The sequence below is a fragment of the Ahaetulla prasina genome, chromosome 3, assembly GCF_028640845.1.
Source record: "Ahaetulla prasina isolate Xishuangbanna chromosome 3, ASM2864084v1, whole genome shotgun sequence".
NCBI classification, from domain to species: Eukaryota; Metazoa; Chordata; class Lepidosauria; order Squamata; family Colubridae; genus Ahaetulla; species Ahaetulla prasina.
This window is the reverse complement of record NC_080541.1, coordinates 72,896,572-72,919,336: the sequence shown is the minus strand read 5'-3', so window position 1 is coordinate 72,919,336 and position 22,765 is coordinate 72,896,572. Positions and strand designations below refer to the sequence as shown.

Below are 22,765 nucleotides of genomic sequence, written 5' to 3'. Positions count from 1 at the left end.
CCTAATGAAAGTCCTAAATTTGTGATATCTAATATTTTGAAATATATTGTATATGCTGTATTGGAAAGCTTGCATATTTTTGTCAGCCGGAAGTTGCCGGGATTTGAAAACGTCTAAACCTAAACAAAGGCTCTTTTGAAATTAGCTGCAGAGGCTTTAGCAATATTCATCTAGCAGACATAGTATAAGATTAACGAACAATTAAATGTATTATGAAGAATAAGGCTATGTGGCATTTTAGAACTGAAGGGAAAAAGATCCTTCAAGAGCAGGCAAACACCAATTGGACCTGTCTGTAACGCTTAAATCAAAAGTGTCTTTACTTCAGATCAGATGGCAGTCTTGTGACTCTTGGGAAATGACAACGTTGTTTTAAGGGATTGCAGTCAAGTGCTGTGTATTTATCCCCATATACTCCAAAGCCCTTTTTACCATTGACTTTGAAGTCTGCTCAGCCCCTACCAAAGAATAGCCCCAATTAAATAACTTTTTTTTAAAAAAAAGTAAGTTTCCCTTGTCCATTTGTGTCCGACTCTTAAGGGTCAGTACTCATTTCTGTTTCCTAGTCTAGGGACCCAGCATTGTCTGAAGACGCTTCTGTGGTCATGTGGACAGCATGACTTATAGCCAGGGCGCATGGAATGCTATTACCTTCCCACCCACCAAGTGGTATCTATTTATGGGAGTTTTATGGTTTTGAACTGCTAGGTTGGCAGGAACTGGGGCAGGAATTGGAATTCACCCCGTCACATAGTGCTTGGGTCTCGGATGGCCAATCTTCCGGTGGATAAGCCCAGCATTTTAACTGCTAGGCCATCATGTCCCCCCAATTATCTGAAATGAAATGATACAGTATTATGTGACTACTGTATTCACAGTATTCCGCTAGTTCATTTCTTCAATCTGTAGATTGTTGGAGCTAATTGAGAAAGCTGTGGAGCTTTAAAGCCTCACTGCTTACAGCACAAGGTTTTGTAGACTATTGTGATCAGTAAAGGTTTATATAATGTTAGAATGACAACGATGACTTTCAGGTTTTTGCTGAACAAGCATATATATCTTTCTGGAAACTGGCTGTTCATTATGGGTTATGTACAGGATACATGTTTCAATTATACAGCAGCATTGTAAGATTCTCTTGTACATGTCATATTACTGTGAGAAAGTGCCAGGTATAAAATAAAAATAATAAAATGTAAAATTAATCTTATTTTAAAATGCACATATTTCCTGAATGAATTTCAATTTATCATGCATATACTAGAATGCAGCAAAAGGCCCTGTTTGATGACAACTGCCTAGTTTGGGATCATTCACAAATTATTAGATTATGGCAGAGCTAATTTATGTGTAGGAATTTATTTATTTATTTATTTATTTATTTGTCCACAAGTACAAGAAAACAAGAATATGGACACATGAAAAAATTGGCACAAAACAAGGATATAAATTGGCAAAACATAGCCATAAACACATAGAATGATTAGATATAATTGGGAACAGTAGGACAGGGACGGTAGGCACGCTGGTGCGCTTATGCACGCCCCCTTAGGGACCTCTTAAGAAACATGAAAGGTCCACGGTAGACAGTTTACGGTGTATGTACTGTGTCATATAACGTTTGAAATGTAACAACATTGGTCTTAGTATCAAATATCTCTATGATTTAGTGGGTGGATGAATAGCACAGTCATCTGTCAGCCTTTTCTTCAACTTCAGAAGACTTTCATCCTGATCTTGAAGCAAAGTATCTTTCATCAACATATAACTGATCAATGTTTATGACTAAACATAAAGGAAACCATTAGCCCTATGTATTTAGTTTGATCATAAATCTTTGTGGGAAGGGCTTTCCTCAGATTTTAATTTGGTTACAGATGAGCTTTTAGGAAGTATTCCGCATTACTTAAAAATGTAATGCGGAATAAAGCACTTGGAGACAAATAGAAGTATTGTTTTTTCTTGTGATATCTACCATATAAATTTATTTATCTATCATCCACCATCAGGATCTGACCTTCAAAAAAGATAGGCTGCAAAAAAGATAGAATTAGATTTTTATTATTTGCTTTATAGTTGGTTTTGGAAATCTGATCGAAATTGGCCTTTCATTAAACAATTCTTTGTAAAGGAATAATGAATGTTCATTGAATCCTTATTGAGCCATGCTGATCAAGACTATCATTGAAATTAGAGTTAAGAATGAAGCATATTGTCCCCTTAGAAGTTGATGAAGTCTCCTTTGTTCCTGTCAATGTGTCTAGTGTACAGGATGATGAGAATAACGGTTGGGTAGCATTTGGAGGGTCATATGTTCCCTCTGCACCTTCACCACCAGTTGAATAAATGATAGAAACTAGTTATCTTTACTTTTCCTATGGTGCTTCCCTGCACAAACCAGTGTAATTATTTCAGAGCCTAAGTTTAAGTTGATGTCATAAATGGTATTACTGTGCTGTAAATAGAATATTACTGAGACACAATGTATGTGTTTTCATTTATTTAAGGGACTATGTTTCCAGATTGTTATTACATTGTTGTAATTATGAAATATAAAAACCACAGCATCAAAGGATCTTGAAAATAAAGCACCTTTCTGCAAGTCAAATATATTAGATCCTTTTTTAATCTAAAGCGCTAAATAGGTAGGGGGAGAAATTGTTTGCGTGTCTTTCTTTGTATCTCTCATCCTTCCCAATTTTTCCTCACAATAAACTTTTGGAAGTGGTTAGGTTGAAAGATGGTGACTAGCCCAAAATCTTAATTCAAAGAATTTAATCTTGTTTCTTAATCTAGACGCTTGCTCCTGGGGAGGAAAGCTATGGCAAATCTAGACAGCATACTAAAAAGCAGAGACATCACCCTGCCAACAAAAGTGCATATAGTCAAGGCTATGGTTTTCCCAGTTGCAATGTATGGCTGTGAAAGTTGGACCATAAGAAAGGCTGAGTGCCAAAAAATTGAGGCCTTTGAACTATGGTAGTGGAGAAGACCTGTCAGTCCTTGAGGAGTTCAACCCTGTCTGCTCTTTAGAAAGCCAGATCATGAAGATGAAACTCAAATACTTTGGCCACCTAATGAGAAGGAAGGACTCACTGGAGAAGTACCTAATGCTGGGAAAGATTGAGGGCAAAAGAAGAAGGGGGACAGCAGAGAACGAGGTGCCTGGATGGAGTCACTGAAGCAGTAGGTGTGAACTTAAATGGACTCCAGAGGATGGTAGAGGACAGGAAGGCCTGGAGGAATGCTGTCCATGGGGTCATGATGAGTCAGACATGACTTCGCAACTAACAGCAACAACATCCTTTTATAAGAATATTATAGACAGGTGTTTAATGAAATTTGAATATGTCACTAGTTCCAATTATGCCTATTTAAACGTAAGGAGTTAATACAGAGCAGACAAAATACAGTACATGGCTTCCAATGTTGTTATAGAATAGAATAGAATTTTTATTGGCCAAGTGTGATTGGACACACAAGGAATTTGTCTTGGTGCATATGCTCTCAGTGTACATAAAAGAAAAGATACGTTCATCAAGGTACAACATTTACAACACAAATGATGGTCAATATATCAATATAAATCATAAGGATTGCCAGCAACAAGTTATAGTCATACAGTCATAAGTGGAAAGAGATTGGTGATGGGAACTATGAGAAGATTAATAGTAGTGCAGATTCAGTAAATAGTTTGACAGTGTTGAGGGAATTATTTGTTTAGCAGAGTGATGGCCTTCGGGAAAAAACTGTTCTTGTGTCTAGTTGTTCTGGTGTGCAGTGCTCTATAGCGTCGTTTTGAGGGTAGGAGTTGAAACAGTTTATGTCCTGGATGTGAGGGATCTGTAAATATTTTCACGGCCCTCTTCTTGATTCGTGCAGTATACAGGTCCTCAATGGAAGGCAGGTTGGTAGCAATTATTTTTTCTGCAGTTCTAATTATCCTCTGAAGTCTGTGTTTTTCTTGTTGGGTTGCAGAACCAAACCAGACAGTTATAGAGGTGCAAATGACAGACTCAATAATTCCTCTGTAAAACTGAATCAGCAGCTCCTTGGGCAGTTTGAGCTTACTGAGCAGAAAGAACATTCTTTGTTGTCCTTTTTTGATGATGTTTTTGATGTTAGCTGTCCATTTTAGATCTTGCGATATGATAGAACCTAGAAATTTGAAGGTTTCTACTGTTGATACTGTGTTGGCTAGTATTGTGAAAGGTGGAAGTATGGAAGGGTTGGGGTTATGAAAATTGGGGTACAAATTGTATAATTACATAAATTTGGGCAGTTCAGGAATATCACTTTTCATGCAGTTTATGTGATGTTCCTTAGCATAAAATCTGTATTCTATAATTTCTATTTTTAAATCAGACCAAAGTGAACAGATAATGTAAGCTTGGACATAACCATCTGTTTTTAAACCAGGATTTGATAAGAACATTATAAAATATTAGGCCCTCTTTTTGCTAAGGATTATTTTTTTCTGGGAAATGCACCTAAGTATTCATAACATGAGTTGCTGAACTGTTTTATGGAGTACAGTACCTGTACAGCTGCTGAGTTATATATTCCTTGGGATAATCCAAAGGAATTACCAGGTTTCTTCTGTTAGTGTTTTGTTTGCAATGAAATAAGTTGAATGATTTCCTGTTTCTATGTAATTAGCAGAGGTGGGGACAGAGTTATTGTTTTCTGGCCAGTAGCAAACACAGCTCCAACCTTGCCCCAGCTCTGGGAAAGAATAATTGGCAAAAATAAGGAACAAGGAAGGCAGAACAGGCTAGTTAGGTTATATAGCCTACCTAAATGCTTTTCAGCTTGAGTGTTAGACAAGGGAAGAAGCACTGAGCCCAGAAACCCCTCCTTTAAAACTAGACCTAAATCATATAACAGTACAAGGCTGTTATAAGATGGGCTTTTCAGATTGATTTATTATTGACAGATATTTAAAAAGACCAACTAGGGACTTTAATGGTGCATTTCTTTTACGCTAGATGCAGGACTTCTTTCTGACGATGGTTGTATTTTTGCTAGTGGTGATCAGTGCTACTTTCTCTCCTCATGCCTTTTTAGATTTTACGGGGGAAAGACTGCATTTTAAAAGATTTTTTAAAAGATTGACTCATGTAAGCTTTTCACTTCCAAGCTGCCCTATTATAGCAAAGTTCAAGAAAAGCCTGATGATGTTTTGAAACTCACATTTGCATTTTCTCTGGATATCTTTTGCCTCTCTCACACACACAGAACAAGGCAACTGTACATTAGCTTCTAATAGATAATTGGATCAAAACAATTTACTGTGGTATTTAATGGAGATCCTATCGTTTGAATTAATACATGCTGAGCGAAAGTTCAGGAAATGAAAAATTGTATTGATGTTCATTGTTACTGAATCCTATTGAATTGTTAATGGGCTGCTTTTAGAGAAAAAAGATGCTCAGATTTCTCAGTTTACTTTGGTTTACAGGTAGTCCTTGACTTACAACCACAATGGAGCCCAAAATTTCTTTGCTAAGTGAGACATTTGTTAAATGAATTTTGCCCCATTTTGTGACCTTCTTTGCCACATATTTTAAGTGAATCATTGCAGTTGTTAAATTACTAACATGGTGGTTGTGAATCTGGCTTCCCCATTGACTTTGTGTGTCAGAAGGTCGCAAATCACATGACTGTCATGAGTCAGTTGCCAAGTATCTGACTTTTGATCACGTGACCAAGGGAATGCTGTAATGGTCATAAGTGTGAAAAAGGGTCATAAGTCACATTTTTCAGGGCTGTTGTAACCTCAGCTGGTCACTAAACAAACTGTTGTAAGCCGGGGACTGTCAATATTATGCTACATCTTTCTCTTTTCCCAAACAATGGCCAATGTAATTTTGGCTTGTAGTTAAAAAACACTGTGAATGAAAATATTTAAAAATAATTAAATAGTAAAAATTAACAGTTTGCCCTTGAAAGTGGGATATCCTGTTTAAAAGGCATTAAGCATGCATCTGTTCATATTTGTTTGCCTAGAATCATAAGTCATAACTATATATAGGTTATAGTGCATTAATGCTCACCAGCTGCAATAAGGATAGAATTATGATTATCATAAATCCAACATGCTGCAGTAAAAATCAGTGCATGATGACTATGTTTATCGGCAAGAATTGTTATTGCTTATAGAGATTTCTGGAAGAACTTGAATAGGAAACATTTCATTTCTATACTGGTCTTTTATACTCTGGGTTTATGATCAGAAATCTGTTGCTACAGTCTATCGGTGTTCAAGATTAGTTATTCTGTCAACCTCAGTAAATTGACACAAGCAAATTTTTAGAGGGTAATTTTTAACCTGATTTTGAGGTTAATTCTAATTATTGAATAGACTTCATCTTAAATGTATCCTTTGCTTGGCTCACAATATTATTTGCTAGAACTATATTGTTAAAAACGTATCCCATTATTTGACTTTGGTTTAATGTGTGGTGTAAACCTTGTTTATTAGGGGCTATTCTCAGGTGATGTAGCATGATTAGTGATCCCAAAGAGTTGTCTATAAGAGTTGCTTACATAATGAAAAATGGATTCTTTTATATTCTCTTATACTCCATGGTCTTCAAAATTCTTTTCCTTCCATGCTCTTCTTGCCAGACACACGTGATCTTTAGTTTCCATAGCCCTCTTCATTCTGCACCTTTCTTTTACCTTTCTGTCTTTGTCCCAAAAACCTTGTTCAGGATTTGACTTTTCAGTCTACTGTCATTTTTGTTTAATCAGATATCATATTTCTTAGCGTTCATCCCTTTCTCCCTCAATGGAATCAGTATTTTCAATATCAGATTGATTTCAAGTAGCTCAGAGATGTTACTTCGTTGACAAATCCAATTCTTCTTAAAGAAAAGAACACTAATTGTCATTCACATACACAGAGAGATACGTGTATACACACACACACTTCCCCCCCTCCCCATCCCACACAAATCATTCAAAGATGATTAGGGATCAGGAGGCATGATGAATGTCTAAGGAAACTAGGTATGTTTAGCCTAATAAACTCAGAGAAGTCTTCCAACACTTGAAGGACTGTCACAGAGAAAAGGGTCAATTTATTCTCCATAGCACCTCAGGGTAGGAAAAGAAGCAATGGATGGAAGCTTGTCAGAGGGAGATCCAACCTGGAAAAAAGGAATTTCCTGACAATGAAATCATTAAGCAATGGAATGATTTGCCTCCTGGAGTTACAGGTGTTCCATTACTGAAGGTTTTCAAGAGAAAATTGGAGAACCATTTGTCTGGGATGGTATAAAGACTCCTGTTTTGAACAGGAGCTTGGATTAGAAGACCTTCCAGTCGTATGAGTCTATGATATAAAATTACAGGAAGTTGATGGGAGTTTAGAGAAGAAAGCTGTACAGTATCATTTTTAAAATCAGTTTTGATGCTTTGACCCGGGTAGATTTTTTCCTGTGGGTTTTGAATTAAATTAGATTGGTACCCAACCATAGGACATGAAAATAATTATTTGTTCTATGTGCGTAGGGTCATTCATATACTTATGGCACAGCAAGAGAAATTGCCATTTCATGCATGATGCAAAAAAGTTTTCTAAAATTTGTGCTCTGCAGATATTTTGAAGAACAATGCTATTGCAATTTTGGTAATTGCTTAAAGTGCCAAATACAATTGGAAGGTATTACGGTAAATTGAGAAAGACCAGTGTAAGATGGGATGCAAACAAGATTTTACAATTTATTTTACAGCACTCAACTTTATGTTTTCAAGCCTCATGAGGCAAAAATCTTTCTGGAACGGGTCATGCAATATTCAGAAGATGGAACATGATTTATTCTTGATTATTTCTCTGATACCCTTAATTAGGTAAAAAACATCCTGTGGGTGCTATTCTTTTAGGTTGGCTGGATAGTACTCATTTTATAGATTGAGGAATACTGTAGATCCATGCATTCATCTTTAAATGTAGACAAAATTAACATTATTTTTTTGATGGATGCATAATAGCTTAAACTTAGCTCTGGTATTTAGGGGAGGAGAATTGTATGGTGTATTGCTTGCCCCTCCCTTAATTCATTCTCAGTTTGGCTTGCTATTTGACCAAGCCCTGAAGAAAATTATATTAAAAAGGATTACAGTAAGAATGAGCTACTGTACGTCCGAACAAGCAATGGAGTCCTGGATGTTTTCTGAACTTGGTTGTTTGGTTTCATATACTTCATTACTTGATTAGGCAACATCAACAATCCATGTTAGCCACTTATGATGTTAACTAGTTAGGTAATAAAACACCTGCAAGCAAGCAAGCAAGCTCAGAGAGTACCAAGAACGCCACAGTTTAACTCCGAGCTACAGATATTCTCTTTTAGAAAAGCTAATTTTTTTCAGTCTCTCCATCTGTATGGTTGATTGAATTTTAGCAAGTTAATGGGATATAGAAGCATATTTGCATCAAATATGCCTGGCAAGTCCTTTTAACACTTAGATAAGGAAGCAAATATTCATTTTCTTTGGGAATGTGTTTTGATCATTCCCAGAGGAAAAGCTATTATCCAAACTAGCATTAAATTGTATGATGCTTATCCTTGCATCTTCTATAATTCAACTGTTTACTCGATATCTTTCTTCATTAATAATTTCATACCAATATGCAGTAGGAAAATCTTTCTTTCTGTCTTTTCAATATCTTAAATACTCCTTGATTGATAGGTTATGTGCTGTCAACTCGGTATCAGCCTTTAGCAACCACATTCATCTTTTCTGATGAACAGCCCCTAATCTTATCCTTCAGGTCTTCCAATGATGCACCTGTCACCAGAGTAAATGAGTCCATCCAAAATGCTGCCGGTCATCCTCTTTTTCTCTTTTGTCTTACCTTTCCCAGCATAAGAGCCCTCTTCAGAGTACTAGGCCTTTACACAATATGTCCGAAGTATGATAATTTGAGCCTGGTCATTTGTGCCTTGGGTGAGAAAACTGGGTTGATTTGTTTGATTATCCATTTTTATTGGCTGTCCGTAGTATTCTCTTTTCCAAAGCCGAACTTCAAAAGCATCGTCTTTCTGTCCTGCTTCTCTCAAGACCAACATTTGCTTCCATAGTTTGACACTGAGAACACTGTTTATATACAGTACTCAATCTGCTCTTAAAGTCTCCTCTTTCTCACCTTACAAAAGACATACTCAAGACTTAAAAATTGAAACTGCATTAAAAATTAATGATACAAATCATACCGTAGTATAGCTCATATAAAAATAGTTTCTGGTTCTTTTTGGCTCAAATACTTTGACCATCTAATGAGAAGAGATGATTCACTGGAAGAGACCATGATGTTGGGAAAGATTGAAGGCAAAGATTGAAGGGGATGGCAGAGGATGAGATGGTTAGATAGTGTTATTGACACAATGAACATGTATTTGGGCAAACTCTGGGACACAATGGAGGATGGGAGTTGGTGTGCTATGGTCCATGGAGTTGCAAAGAGCTGGATGCAATTTAGTGACTGAACAACAACAAACCATTTCATGATTACAGCTAGCTTTTATCGGTTGGATTTTATATACCTTTGAAGGTAATACTTAGCCCAAGTACAGAAGAGTTGGGACAGCTTTTGACAGCTAGATATTATTGCCTAATATCCAAGTCTCACCAACAAAAGGAATTGTCAGGAAGCTCTCACATATGTTGAATAAAGGTGGTTCAGATAGTTTGTTGTTGAAAGGAAAGATTCCATCATGGGTTCTTGGAGATTCCCTTAAAACTCTAGGCAAGACAGTCCCAGTGTACATAGTTGAACTTCTGTAAGCACTCCCCTTGAATTCTTTCCATGTTTCCGATTGACTGATTAATATATATGAAATTACAGATGTCCAAAAGCGAGAGACACTGTGAGGGGGACGAGGTATGATTTGGCGGGCCTTCAAACTTTCTTAAAAGGAAGACTAGGCTACATAAATGTGTATACACAAACGTAATCTTAAACAGTAAATCTTGAGCTATGGAACAATCTGTGATTCCTATGGAGAAGTTCGTTATGCTTTGTTGCTGTTGTGAAACCAAGACATTTCTGTGTAGGCTTTTGTTAGAATAGTAATGAAAAATAGCCTGCAATATCATAGATTATGATATTCCTCCTTTATTCCTTTCTCATCAGTCCAGGAAACAAATCTTTTTGGGGGATATCTTCTTGATGACTTAGTAAAATCCCCCCTTCCCAGTGCTGTCAATCACCCAGCATTTTAGAAGAGAACAAGTTTCTTCCCAAGTTTGCCCAGTCATGCAAATGCAAGCAAATTCTTTCTCCCTATTTTGTCTAGAAACCTTGTTTTCTCTGCCTGTTCTCTCTATTCTATTCTCTATGCCTGTGGGAAGCAGTGCAAAAGGTACTTGCCTTTAGGGCAGGGGTCCTCAAACTTGGCAGCTTTAAGACATAGCTGGCTGGAGAATTCTGGGAGTTGAAGTCCTCAAGTCTTAAAGCTGCCAAGTTTGAAGACCTCTGCTTTAGGACATTTGCATGTAGGTATGTGAAAATGCTGCATTTGCTAAACTTTCTCTTTTTGCTATGGGAATAAGCCAGGATGCTAAATTCACCACTGCCCTTCTTGGAACTCACTTTGTGTCTCCAAACTTGAGTGACCCAGAGACAGTTAAGTTCTTTTATGTTTGTCAACAAACTTGCAAGCATAGTTCTTAAATACCAACTGAGTATTTTATTGCTCTGTGTGCTGCTAGCCTCCAGTGTTCTTTAAACTGTATTTCTTAATTACTGATTATAGTTTCATTTTTGGATTGTCTGAATACATGCCTTGTTAATCAACTGCAGAAGTTAGACCATTGGAATTGATACTGAAGGAAGCCCAATTGGTCACACCTGCCATAGTGCAAATGAATATTACTAGCAAGTTTTTAAAAAAAAAAACAGGATAGTAAACATGAACATTAAATATTAATTTAATATATCTGAAAATGTTTTGTGAAGCTGTTACAGGTTTAGCATTTTATTAATGATCATTAAAGGCTTAAGAGGAGTATGGATCTCCCTCTAGTGGTTTTACAGGGAGAAACTGATTTTGAATGTATAGATTTAGGTTCTTTGGCAAAAAATATTGTATTTAAAATTAAGAATGTCCAGTACCATTATTTTACAATCTTCTCTTCACTATGTAAGATTAGGAAGCTCAGAAAAAATTAATTTGTTAATTTTGTTCTCCATTATTTGTTATATTTTTCTATAATTATCCAGAACAGTTTATTTGGCATCTGATGTGATTTTGTCAAAAGATTATCTAGCTAATAGATTTATATTCTGGTTCCCTACTTAGAATTAAAATGGTGACCAGAATTTGAATATCAGTAAATTAATTTATATCCTTTCTGGAATTTGTTTTATGAAAGTCTTTTTTTCTTTTAGTATTCAACCACTTGATATCTCTTTTTCTTCTTTTAGGTTTGGGAGACATTTTGAGTCGCCCTTATTATTGCAAAGCATTATAATGATAGCCACAATGTTATTGATGCTGAAACTGTGCACTGAAGTACGTGTGGCTAATGAGTTGAATATAAAACGACGTTCCTTTTCAGGTTGGTTGAAATCATTACATATTGATTCTGTGTAACATTATTTCTCCTCTCTTTTCTTTGGCTCCATTATATTTTGGCAAAACTCTGTTTTGATGTTTCAACATTTAAAGAGTATTCCAATTGAGGAAATGTGATTTATTTTGAAAATATTTGTTTTTATTTGTGTGAATATGAATATGCCAAATCCTAATCAAAGCATTTCTCACCCAGTGACCCTATTTATTGGCGTAGTGACCTATAGAAGTTGGTTCTGTTGTTCTCTTTTGCAAAATTATAGAAGAAAGATCTTCCCACCATTTATTCCCTATTGCTACTATATACTCATATGTTTCTTGGTGTCGCATTCATTGCTCTAAACTCATGTGGCATCCACCTGAAATAACCTTTTGTACTCATTGTTCTGCTCACAAGCATAACATTCCATCGTTTTATGGATCAGTCCTTCCATTTATCATGAATGTCTGGTTGTGAAAACAAACACTGTGATATATTAAATGATGAATCGCAGGACAAGCTAGTCAGCACTCTTATCTCTTAGAGGTTCAGATGGCTTCCATCAAGTTATGTGTGATCTTCAAATACAAAATGTGGGAATAGGGTATGACAGTCACATGCATATATATTTCTATTGCAGTACAAAAACATTCTACAGTTTTGTCATACTTCAGCTTTTGGATGTGTTCATTCTTCATTTTGTGATAATAAGAAAGTTGGTCGATAAAAGAAATGAGAGAAAAAGCTGATGTCATGATGCCATGAAATATATATATAATTTACAGACCTGTGCATGCTTATTTTTCTGTCCTCTTCAGATACGGCAGTATTTCTCAAACTTGTAAACCATTAAGATGTGACTACTTCAACTCCCAGAATTCCCACTACGGAATTCTGGAAGTCCACATGTCTTAAAGTTAGATAGTGAGATATGGCAATGCAAAGAAAGCAGACTTGCTAAGATTTCCTTCCTTCCATCTGTCCATCCATCCGTATGTGCCTTCATTCTATTGATTTTCTTAAGTTCATATTCTGATTGAATGCTTAGCTTCAGTGTCTATACCAGGGGTGTCAAACTCAACGCCTGTGAGCCGGATCTGGCCTGCAGGGCTGCTTAGATCTGGACTGCAGGGCTGCCCTGGAAACAGTGAAGGACTGGCCTGCAGTGGCTCTGCCAGCGAAAATGGAGCTTGGCAGGGCGACGTGTAGCTCTCCAAGCTCTGTTTTTACTGGCAGTCCACTAGCAAAACAAACTACTACTAGCCCCGCCTGGGCCACCACAGGTGCCCCCGACACAAGTGATGTCGACCTGGCCACGTCCCCCACCCCCGAGGTAAAATATAACCCTGATGTGGCCTCGATGAAATCGAGTTTGATACTCCTGGTTTATACAACCAGGTTCCTTCACACATGCAGCTGATTCTGGGTGGGAATTAATGATTTTCACATTGCTGAACACTGACAGAATGGGCAGTTGCACAGAAAAATGTATTACATGAAACAAATCTTTAATGGGCATATTTCAGAGGATCTGTCTGTTCTGTGCTGGTTAGAATGTTTGTTAATTTGTTGTAAATTATTGAATTTCCATAAGCTTTTAATCAGGGACTAAGATGTAGTCTCTTTTTTGCTTTTCAGTCAATATTGAGCCTTCAGCCTTGGACTTTTTCTTGAATCACCTGCTTTATGACAGTAAACCCAATGTCTAGCTAACAGCCTCTTAATTTATATAGCCTACATTTCTGGCCTGTTTTTATATGAAACCTGTCCTGCATAAGAAGAGTAATTCGCTTAAATATATCCTCCTTATGATTACTTTTGTGAGCAGTATACACTAGAGGTTTTTCTAAAATGCCTTTTTCTAATTTTAATGCAATATTTTTTTTGTCATGTTCTTGTGTGATTTAAATCATTGAGTTCTATGAATTAATGATGTGAAATATCTAAGAATCTGTTTTGATAGTTTGCATTGTTGGCTTTTTGTTTTGAATTCATGCTTTTTATTTTTATAAATGAATTTGGAAATGTAAATGTTTGGGTTGGTGTGTATGTGTGTAAGAAATACATGTATGTGGTGATTGAAAGCAATTACTGACTTTGTTTCAACATCCATAAAACAATTTCCTAGATTTGCAAAATTTAGAGAGAATTGTTTTGAACAGAATTTAGCTGCTTTTATCAAACAATAGATCTTGTTGGCTACAGAGAACGAAAATAATTGCTGGTTTGGTAGCTTTGTACCACTTTGGATAAGTGAATATAGCTTAAGCTTTTATTTATTATTCATATTGTAATTCAATTATTGACATTTAAGATAAGCTTGTTGTACATATTTACCTCTTGAATTATTGGCTGGATTGTAAAGCATCATTTATCAACAGTCTCAGATGAGCTTTCATGCTATTTTGATTTAACTAAGCTAAATCTTTGCTTATATTTTTTTTTCACAATCCTCTTAGCGAACAAAAATGTAATGTGGTGTAAAATAGATAACTAACATAACATAACATATTTGCTTAAACTACGGTTCTTGTACATTGATGGTTTCTAAATGTTTCTTTTGTTTTTCTAAATTTTGGGGAGCACAGTATGAATGACTAATATCAGAATCCAGCTAATTAAATTGCGTTTTTTTATATAAAAAAGCATTCTAGCATGACTGCCATCAAGCTACCTTAAGCTAATTTAGAGCACTTTCAGAACTTGCTATTATGAGGAGTCAAACTACTTTGTTTTGTCTTTGCTTTCTCTTCAATATTTTAATATAGCTGCAGATAGTAAGGATGAAGAAATCAAAACAGCTCCCAAGAGAACCTTTCTAGGTATGTACTTTAGAAACCCTTGTTGCATGAGGGTGCCATTGAAACACCATCTGTTCTCCACTGCTTTTTTGTTTTTGCTTGGGATTTAGTTTAGCGTGTTGGGATTGGTTTTTTTTGCCATTTTAGAAATGAATGCATGCTTATCATTTCTAAGAAGAAACTTTCTGTGCTACATCTTCTTAACAGCGACAGTGTTCATTTGGGTTTTATTACTAAGGGAGAAGGCACATTCAATTTTGCTTTTTATATGTTTCCCATATATTACCCCCCCCCCGTTTGTTCCATTACTAGATTTGACATTATACAATTTATCCTGTTAAATTTACTTTGTTCATCATATTTCACACAATAATTGGTGTTTCACTCAACAGTTTGTGACAATTGGATAGGATTGTGTGTGTCTGTATGTGTGTGAGTGTGAACAATATGCAGACATATTTAAAAGCATTTGCATGCATGAGTGTGTACGTGTATGTATTATATGAATCAATGCACTGCAGGGTAAAAGTCTCATTTGAAGGTTATGGGCTAATCTATCACAATGGTGCATTGTGTGTGATGGATAGATATTTTTGACTTTCCAGTCTAGGGATAAGAACTGGCCCAAAGCCATCCATCTGGCTTCTGTACCTAAGAAAGGACCAGAGCCCTGGTTTCCCTACCCCTGTCAAAGTTTCCACTGGTTTAGGTTTTTTAAAAAAATTCTTTACTTAAATAATGATAGATAATCTGTGCTTTCCCTAGGTTGGAGTGTTATTTTCCCAGTCAGTTGAGCATTTTAGAAACTATTGTGTGGAAACTGTGGATAGTAAATAATAATTATCATCTTGAGATAATCATATTAAAACGCACATATGGCTGTTTTCAAATATCAGACTTTCAAATATCAGAACATGATTACTTGCATTGATTACCTCTCAGTTTCTGAGAGCTGATTAAAAGTCTAATATCAAGGGTTGTAAGGCCTAGTGGCTGCAGGACCACCTCTTCCCACTACAATTTTCCAGACTGCTCTATTCATGCTAGAAAAATCAGCTGGTTATCCTCCATTTTGGAAGGTTAATGGTAACTCTGAAGCGAACCTGACTGGAGCTATTTTGGAGGCTTCAGTGTTGCCACAACATGAAGAAGGGATAGGGAGGGGAGACATAGTTAGATGGGGTTTTGTAGCCAAAGCAAAATAGTTTCCTGTGGGAACCAAGGACATTTCAACAGGTGGCTAGAGAAAGGAGGAGTGAAGTAACCAGGCAACTGGCAGCACCTGGATTGGACAATGTGACTGATTGTTTGGGGAAAGGGGGGACTTTCACTTTTTAATTAAATGAAAACTGCTGTAACTTTCAGAGTCAGTTTTCACCAGTTGTGCCAATATAATATTTCCAATAAAATTGTTATTTGAGGAATCTGCCTGCCTCGGAGTTCTGCTTTCTATGGGGTTATTACTTGGAACGCTGAAATTTAGGAGACCATAGCCAAAAGCAGAGATGGAAAAATGACACTACTGGAGATTGGTCTTTACTCAAAATGCCACATGGAAGAAACTGAATACAGAGCTCTTCCAGAGGGATTTTGGGACAATACTTGTTGAATTATTGCTGAGCAAGATGCCACAAGAAATGACTATTTGAAATGTAGCTCTTCTGGAAGGAGTTTTGGACAATGTTAGCGGTGAAATCCACTTACCTTTGCTACCGGTTCAGGAACGGGAGAACGTTCCTCTTCTGCATTCCTCTTCTGCGCTACTCACGCGTGCGCCTCTTCTGTGCATGCACAGAACCTTTACGCATGCGCAGATGGTGAAAAACCGGGACATAATGACGTCCCGGCAGGTGGGCGGAGCCTCCTAACGCCGGCGCTACCAGTTCGGCGAGCCAGATAGAACGGGGGGGGGGATTTCACCGCTGGACAATGTGTATAATGTGTCATTCTTTCCAGATGTGCTAGATAGTAACTAGTGGACACATGGTCTCAGAGATTTGGACAGTCCTGCACATCAGAGTGCTCAGACCTATAGTTATTTGGTTTATATAAATCAAAGGACAGTAAAAATGGTAGATTATTTGAAATAGTCATTTGGCATTAACTTCAGAGTACAAACTGAACCTCCTCCCTTTCAGCAGTCCAGAAAACTACTTAGTGTCCTTAATTGTCCCCATCACCACTACCAAGAAAAGCAGGACAAAGCTTTTATCCACATGCTTTATCCAGAAATCTAATTGTTCTAATGCCAAGCAGCAGTTACAATATCCATTTTCAAATAGAAACAAAATATTGGTCAGGCTTATCTATGCAAATGTAATAGATAAAAATGGATTCCTGTGCAGATTTCTGCTCTCATTAAGCCTTTGGTTTATTTGGAGCTAATTAAAAAAAACACCCAATTGGCTGGGTTAATCATTGAATATCTCTACGAAAGAAGATTTAATTAAATAACGTTCAATATGTTATCTTAAAAGAATCTTTCTCTAAGTCAAGAGACAGTGCACAAACTTTATATTGTAGAGTTGCTAGCACCTGAAAAAGTTGTTGTGTATTAATGGTATTGTGGTTTAGTTGCATTTTTGTTTGATGGCTAAACATGATTCATCTAATAAAGCTGTACTTCGTTCTCAATTAGCTTTTTAAATGGCTTCCAACTTTAAACTTAACCCAAATGCTGACTAGTGTGCATTGTAATCCTCACTCGGCAGTGCCAGTGGTTGAGATTATAGAACCAAGGTTGGGAACTGTTAATTTAGGTAGCTGCTGTGTCAGGTCTTTAGCTTTTTAAAGCTAATTTCCTTTTTATCTGAATGGAGAACAAGTACTTGTGCTTGCTTTATTGTCATCACGCTTTGAAGTTACTATCTTTTTATGATTTGGCTAATTTGATTTTTTCCCCCTACTTAGTTTTTCTGTTTACTATTTAGCATCCTGCTTTAGGATTGTTAACACTACATGGTGATAATATTGATAAATAACATTTTTTTCAGTAGTAAATAATTTTGGGGAGTTTCAAATCTGGTAGATACCTCTTGCTTCAGTTGGAATCTGTACATACTAGAAGTGTGTAATGAGAAACTTCACAATACGTGGGAGTGCAAACGAAACTCCTCTCTCATCTTATTGTTAAAACTGCATATTTTGCAGGCATAATTGCCTTGAAATCTGCTTTGGCTGTTTCTTTCTGCATATGCATGCACAGCAAGTTCTTTCTCGTTCATGCAGAAAAAGTCAGGAACAGCTTCCAGAGCATTAACTTCTTTAATTTAGACTGAAAGAGAAGAGCTTCATTTGCACTCATGCACATTTCAAAGTACCTCTTGAATTAGGAATATATAAAATTAGTTGCACAAGCATTTCATATGCAGAACAATTGTTTTGGATGGTCTGCATCTAGACTGAGACTCACAAACTTGTGTTTTGTGGGGTTGGGAGAGAAATTGAACAGGCCAGTGGTGGAATTCAGTTTTTTTTTACTACCAGTTCTGTGGGTGTGGCTTGATGGGCGTGGCAGGAGAAGGATACTGCAAAATCTCCATTCCCACCCCACGGGAAGGATACTGCAAAATCTCCACTCCCATCCCACTCCAGGGGAAAGGTACTGCAAAATCCCCATTCCCCCCCCACTCCTGAGGGAAGGATATTTTTTTTTATTTCTTTTTGTCACAACAGTATACACAAACAATTGTCATAGATAAAACAACATATCTTGAAGAAATATATATATATATATATATATATATATATATATATATATATATATGTAAAAAAATATGCAATAACTATATTAATTTGATATAATGAAAGGAAACAATAGGACAGGAACGGTAGGCACTTTTGTGCTCTTATGCATGCCCCTTATAGTCCTCTTAGGAATGGGGTGAGGTCAATAGTAGACAGTTTTTGGTTGAAGATTTTGCAAAATCTTCATTCCCACCTTACTCCAGGGAAAGATACTGTAAAATCTCCATTCCCACCTTACTCCAGGGAAAGGTACTGCAAAATCCCCATTCCCCCCCCACTCCTGAGGGAAGGATATTTTTTTTTATTTCTTTTTGTCACAACAGTATACACAAACAATTGTCATAGATAAAACAACATATCTTGAAGAAATATATATATATGTAAAAAAATATGCAATAACTATATTAATTTGATATAATGAAAGGAAACAATAGGACAGGAACGGTAGGCACTTTTGTGCTCTTATGCATGCCCCTTATAGTCCTCTTAGGAATGGGGTGAGGTCAATAGTAGACAGTTTTTGGTTGAAGATTTTGCAAAATCTTCATTCCCACCCCACTCTGGGGCCAGCCAGAAGTGGCATTTGCCAGTTCTCCGAACTACTCAAAATTTCTGCTACCGGTTCTCCAGAACCTGTCAGAACCTGCTGAATTTCACCCCTGGAACAGGCCAGGGACATTAACTAATTCAAAAGGTGCGCAACTTGGCTTAGTGGAGATAAGGAAAAATGTGCTGGGAAGATGGGAGGCAGATGACTGGTTCAGTATGCTATAATTGAACCCAAGGACATTGGTAGCTAAAGAAGAACTAAAAGGAGAAAGGGAAAAAGAGGTGTTAAGAAAATCAGCAGGTGAGATGTAGCCCAAACCATGAAGAGAAGAGCGGGATGAGATGTACTGGCTGTGTCATCTTTGCCTGAAGATTTTGGCTGAAACAGAAGAAAAAAATATGTCAGAGTACAGTTCTGCTGAACTGCAGCCCACCTGTAGTTTTGGAAGAAACTCCGAAATACAATTGATGGGGGGCAGGGATGAGGTTGAGAGAAAATACATATTCTCTTTTCATACCCAACTTTAATATAAATGATAAACTTTCCTGTTAATTGTGTTCTGTTTTCGGAGCTGGTTGATACGGTTCGTCGTTTTGGCTATTGCCAACTTATTTATTGTGCTATATTTTTGACCATAAGTATTTGTTATGTTGCTCTGGGATATTTAACATCTATTATTATAGCTATAGTGGTATGATATTTCTTTTTCTTTTACATTTTTTTCCTAATCATTATTAGGAAAATTGTTAGGAAATTGTTTTTCTAATAATTCCTATAGTGGGATTATTATAAAAGACTGCAGCATATTCATCTGGGGAGAAAATTACTGTTGCGCTTATCAATTCAGACCAGGTACATAGGTATAACTTGAATTGGTAACGATGGTCTTTTTAAAAATAATTTACTATTTTGGATCGAAAACTGTTCTTATTTAAAACCAGCCAGGTGGTTTTTTCCCCTATTTTTCCCTATATTTGAAATTTTACTGCCCCACACTTCCTATAACAATGTCCTTTCATTCTTCCTTCCCATCTGTTGAAATTACCAGCCAGTTTCCAATTATGAATGTTAATCTAATTATCATTTTGCATAGATTAATGTAAGATTTTGCCTGCCTAAAGGAAATCTCTTTTAAAAATGCAAGGTTAAATATAAGTATCTTAATTGCTTGGTATATGAATACTTCAGTACTGTTGCCCTATTTTGCAGGGTCCTACTTTCGCTAATTATGATAGAATCTAGTCTGTCTCTGTAACTATTGTATTTTCCATTCCTTATTGCTCTGAAGGAGGGCAGTTTAAACAGTATGTGAGAGTCAGAACTGTGATTTTTCTAACAGAGTACCATTAAGTTGAGCTAGGACCCTTTCAATTATAGGATAATTTTTTTGTCTTTGGTATCCAATGCTATGGTTTTGATGAGTATGCAGTTCTTTGAAGTTTCATTCTTTGAAGTTTCATTTTAATTTTATGAAGCTTGCATCTTGAACAATGGTGGGTTTCAATTTTTTTTACTACCAGTTCTGTGGGTGTGGCTTGGTGGGTGTGGCATGGGTAGGTGGGCGTGGCAGGGGAAGGATAGTGTAAAATCTCCATTCCCACTCAACTCCAGGGGAAAGATACTGTAAAATCTCCATTCCCACCTTACTCCAGGGGAAGGTTACTGCAAAATCCCCATTTCCTCCCAATCAGCTGGGACTTGAGGCAGAGAATAGATGGGGGTGGGGCCAGTCAGAATTTTTACTACCGGTTCTCCAATCTACTCAAAAATTCCACTACCGGTTCTCCAGAACTGGTCAGAACCTGCTGAAACCCACCTCTGATCTTGAAACTGGAAAACGAGACAATTTAAAAAGAAAATGGAATTAAGACATATTCTGCTTTAGTGTTCCCCAAGTTAGAACTGCATTTCCCCAAACCACCAATGGAATTGTTTATTGATTATTGCAAATTTTGCTTTTAGAGTGTGCTGTAATTGGGTACCCTGCCTTAACTTGTTGCTCCTTATCATTTCTTTCTCCTGAAATTTCAGCTGTATAAGTAAAATGTTACATTGGATCAATGATAATATTCAGCAAGGATTATCTTTGCTCATTTAGAGTAAAGAGGATGAAACATCGTAGGATTAATTTATATTACTCTTGAAACTAACAGTGATAAAGTAAGGCACCACAGGTATAAGTGTTTTTATCACAACTATTATAGTCTTTATTAGTTGTGATAAAGTCATGACCATTGGCTATAGCAGGGAAGTTCAAGTATGAAGCCTCTAACTAGTTTTCCCTCTAAATTGATGTTGTGTACATAACTTAACCCAGGGGTCTGCAACCTTAAATACTCAAAGAGCCATTTGGACCCGTTTCCCACAGAAAAGAAAACACCGGTAGCCACAAAACCTGGGTGGGCATGGCCAACTCGATGTCACTCACTTCCACCAGACATGACCCTCCTACCCACACCTACCCACACGCTTACCCTCTCTGTCATTAGGGCAGAGAACCAGTTGTTAAAAAACGCCTGGAATCACAAAATCCTCCAGAGCTGCAGGTTGCTGACTCCTGACTTAACCTAAGAATCTAGGTAAGTAACAAGAAGCAAACATTTGTCCAGCTTAATAAACAGAAGTGAAAAAGAACAGATCTGATTATGCGGTCATGACCCCAAATACTTGTGGCACAGGTTTGTGTTTTTGTCTCAAAACAAGCTCTCCATGAAGCAAGTACAGGCTTGTGCTGGAAAATAAAATCGTGCAAAACTGTGCTTCAGATTATAGAGCAGGATGAAGATTTATTAGATTTAAACAAAAGAAACCCAACAACAGGAACTGAAAGAAAACATAATGACCTATAAGAATAAGAATCAAACAAAGCAGAAAGCCCAACAAACAAAAGTGAGAAAAACAAGAGGTATAGAAGATAATCTTCTACACTGTTGGAATTCGGTAATAAGCTCTCAGGGAAGGGTCTCAAATTTCTGAGTTTGCAAGGAAGAAACAAGAGACTGGGCTAGACAGAAGATGAGAGGTTGGACAGTTGAGAAGCAGCACAGATCAATTCCTATCTACAAGAAGGCAAAGAAGACAGTTGGGTGGCTGATGACTCCTTACTGTGAGGAACAAATATGTGCAATCTGGATTCACTGGCTCATGAAGTACAGTTGGGAGCAGAGCCAGGAATGAGAGAAAGTTGCTATGACTCATTAAAGCCTATTGACATGTATCCCATCCTGTTCTTTTGCATCAGAACAAATGATATCTATCAAGAGGCGTATTCTTAAGATAGTCAAGAATGCCAGTAAGGATTCTGATGTTGATGCTATTATATATCTTGGCACAAATGATCTGTCCCAAAAGGATGTGCTTTCTGTGCAGAATGATTTCCAGAGCTTGGGGTATGAACAGCAGATGCGGCTGTCTGTCGGGGGTGAATCATTGGCCCCGATGGAGAAGGTACGCAACTTGGGCGTGCTCCTGGATGGTCGGTTGTCCTTTGAAGACCATTTGGCGACCGTCTCCAGGAGAGCATTTTATCAGGTTCGCCTGATCCGCCAGTTGCGTCCCTTCCTGGACCGGGATGCCTTATGCACAGTCACTCATGCTCTCGTTACCTCTCGCCTGGACTACTGCAATGCTCTCTACATGGGGCTCCCCTTGAAGAGCACCCGGAGACTTCAGCTAGTTCAGAACGCGGCTGCGCGGGTTATTGAGGGAGCGTCTCGGAGCTCCCACATAACACCTATCCTGCGCAGACTGCACTGGCTACCTGTTGTTTTCCGGGTGCGCTTCAAGGTATTGGTTACCACCTTTAAAGCGCTCCATGGCTTAGGACCGGGCTATCTACGGGACCGCCTACTGCCGGCTTCTATCTCCCATCGTCCGGTACGCTCCCACAGAGAGGGACTCCTCAGGGTGCCGTCAGCCAAACAGTGTCGACTGGCGGCCCCCAGGGGGAGGGCCTTCTCTGTGGGAGCTCCGACCCTGTGGAATGAACTTCCCCTCGGACTTCGACAATTACCTGACCTTAGGACCTTTCGCCGTGAACTTAAAACTTATTTATTTCGTATGGCTGGACTAGCCTGATTTTTATTTTTATTGGATGGGTTTT

The 22,765-nt window shown here is 37.5% G+C and overlaps 1 protein-coding gene across 2 annotated transcripts in view; it reads left to right on the top strand.

The window, feature by feature from the left end:
- Positions 1 to 22,765, top strand: part of SLC66A2 (solute carrier family 66 member 2) — a 68,728-nt gene that overhangs the window by 2,929 nt on the left and 43,034 nt on the right. Inside the window, exons 3-4 of one of the 2 annotated variants that reach the window (XM_058178820.1) lie at positions 11,438 to 11,571; positions 14,334 to 14,387. In XM_058178820.1, the coding sequence (XP_058034803.1) occupies positions 11,438 to 11,571; positions 14,334 to 14,387 (188 nt within the window). The remainder of the gene's footprint in view (positions 1 to 11,437; positions 11,572 to 14,333; positions 14,388 to 22,765) is intronic. The other variant, XM_058178821.1, reaches the window with a different exon arrangement.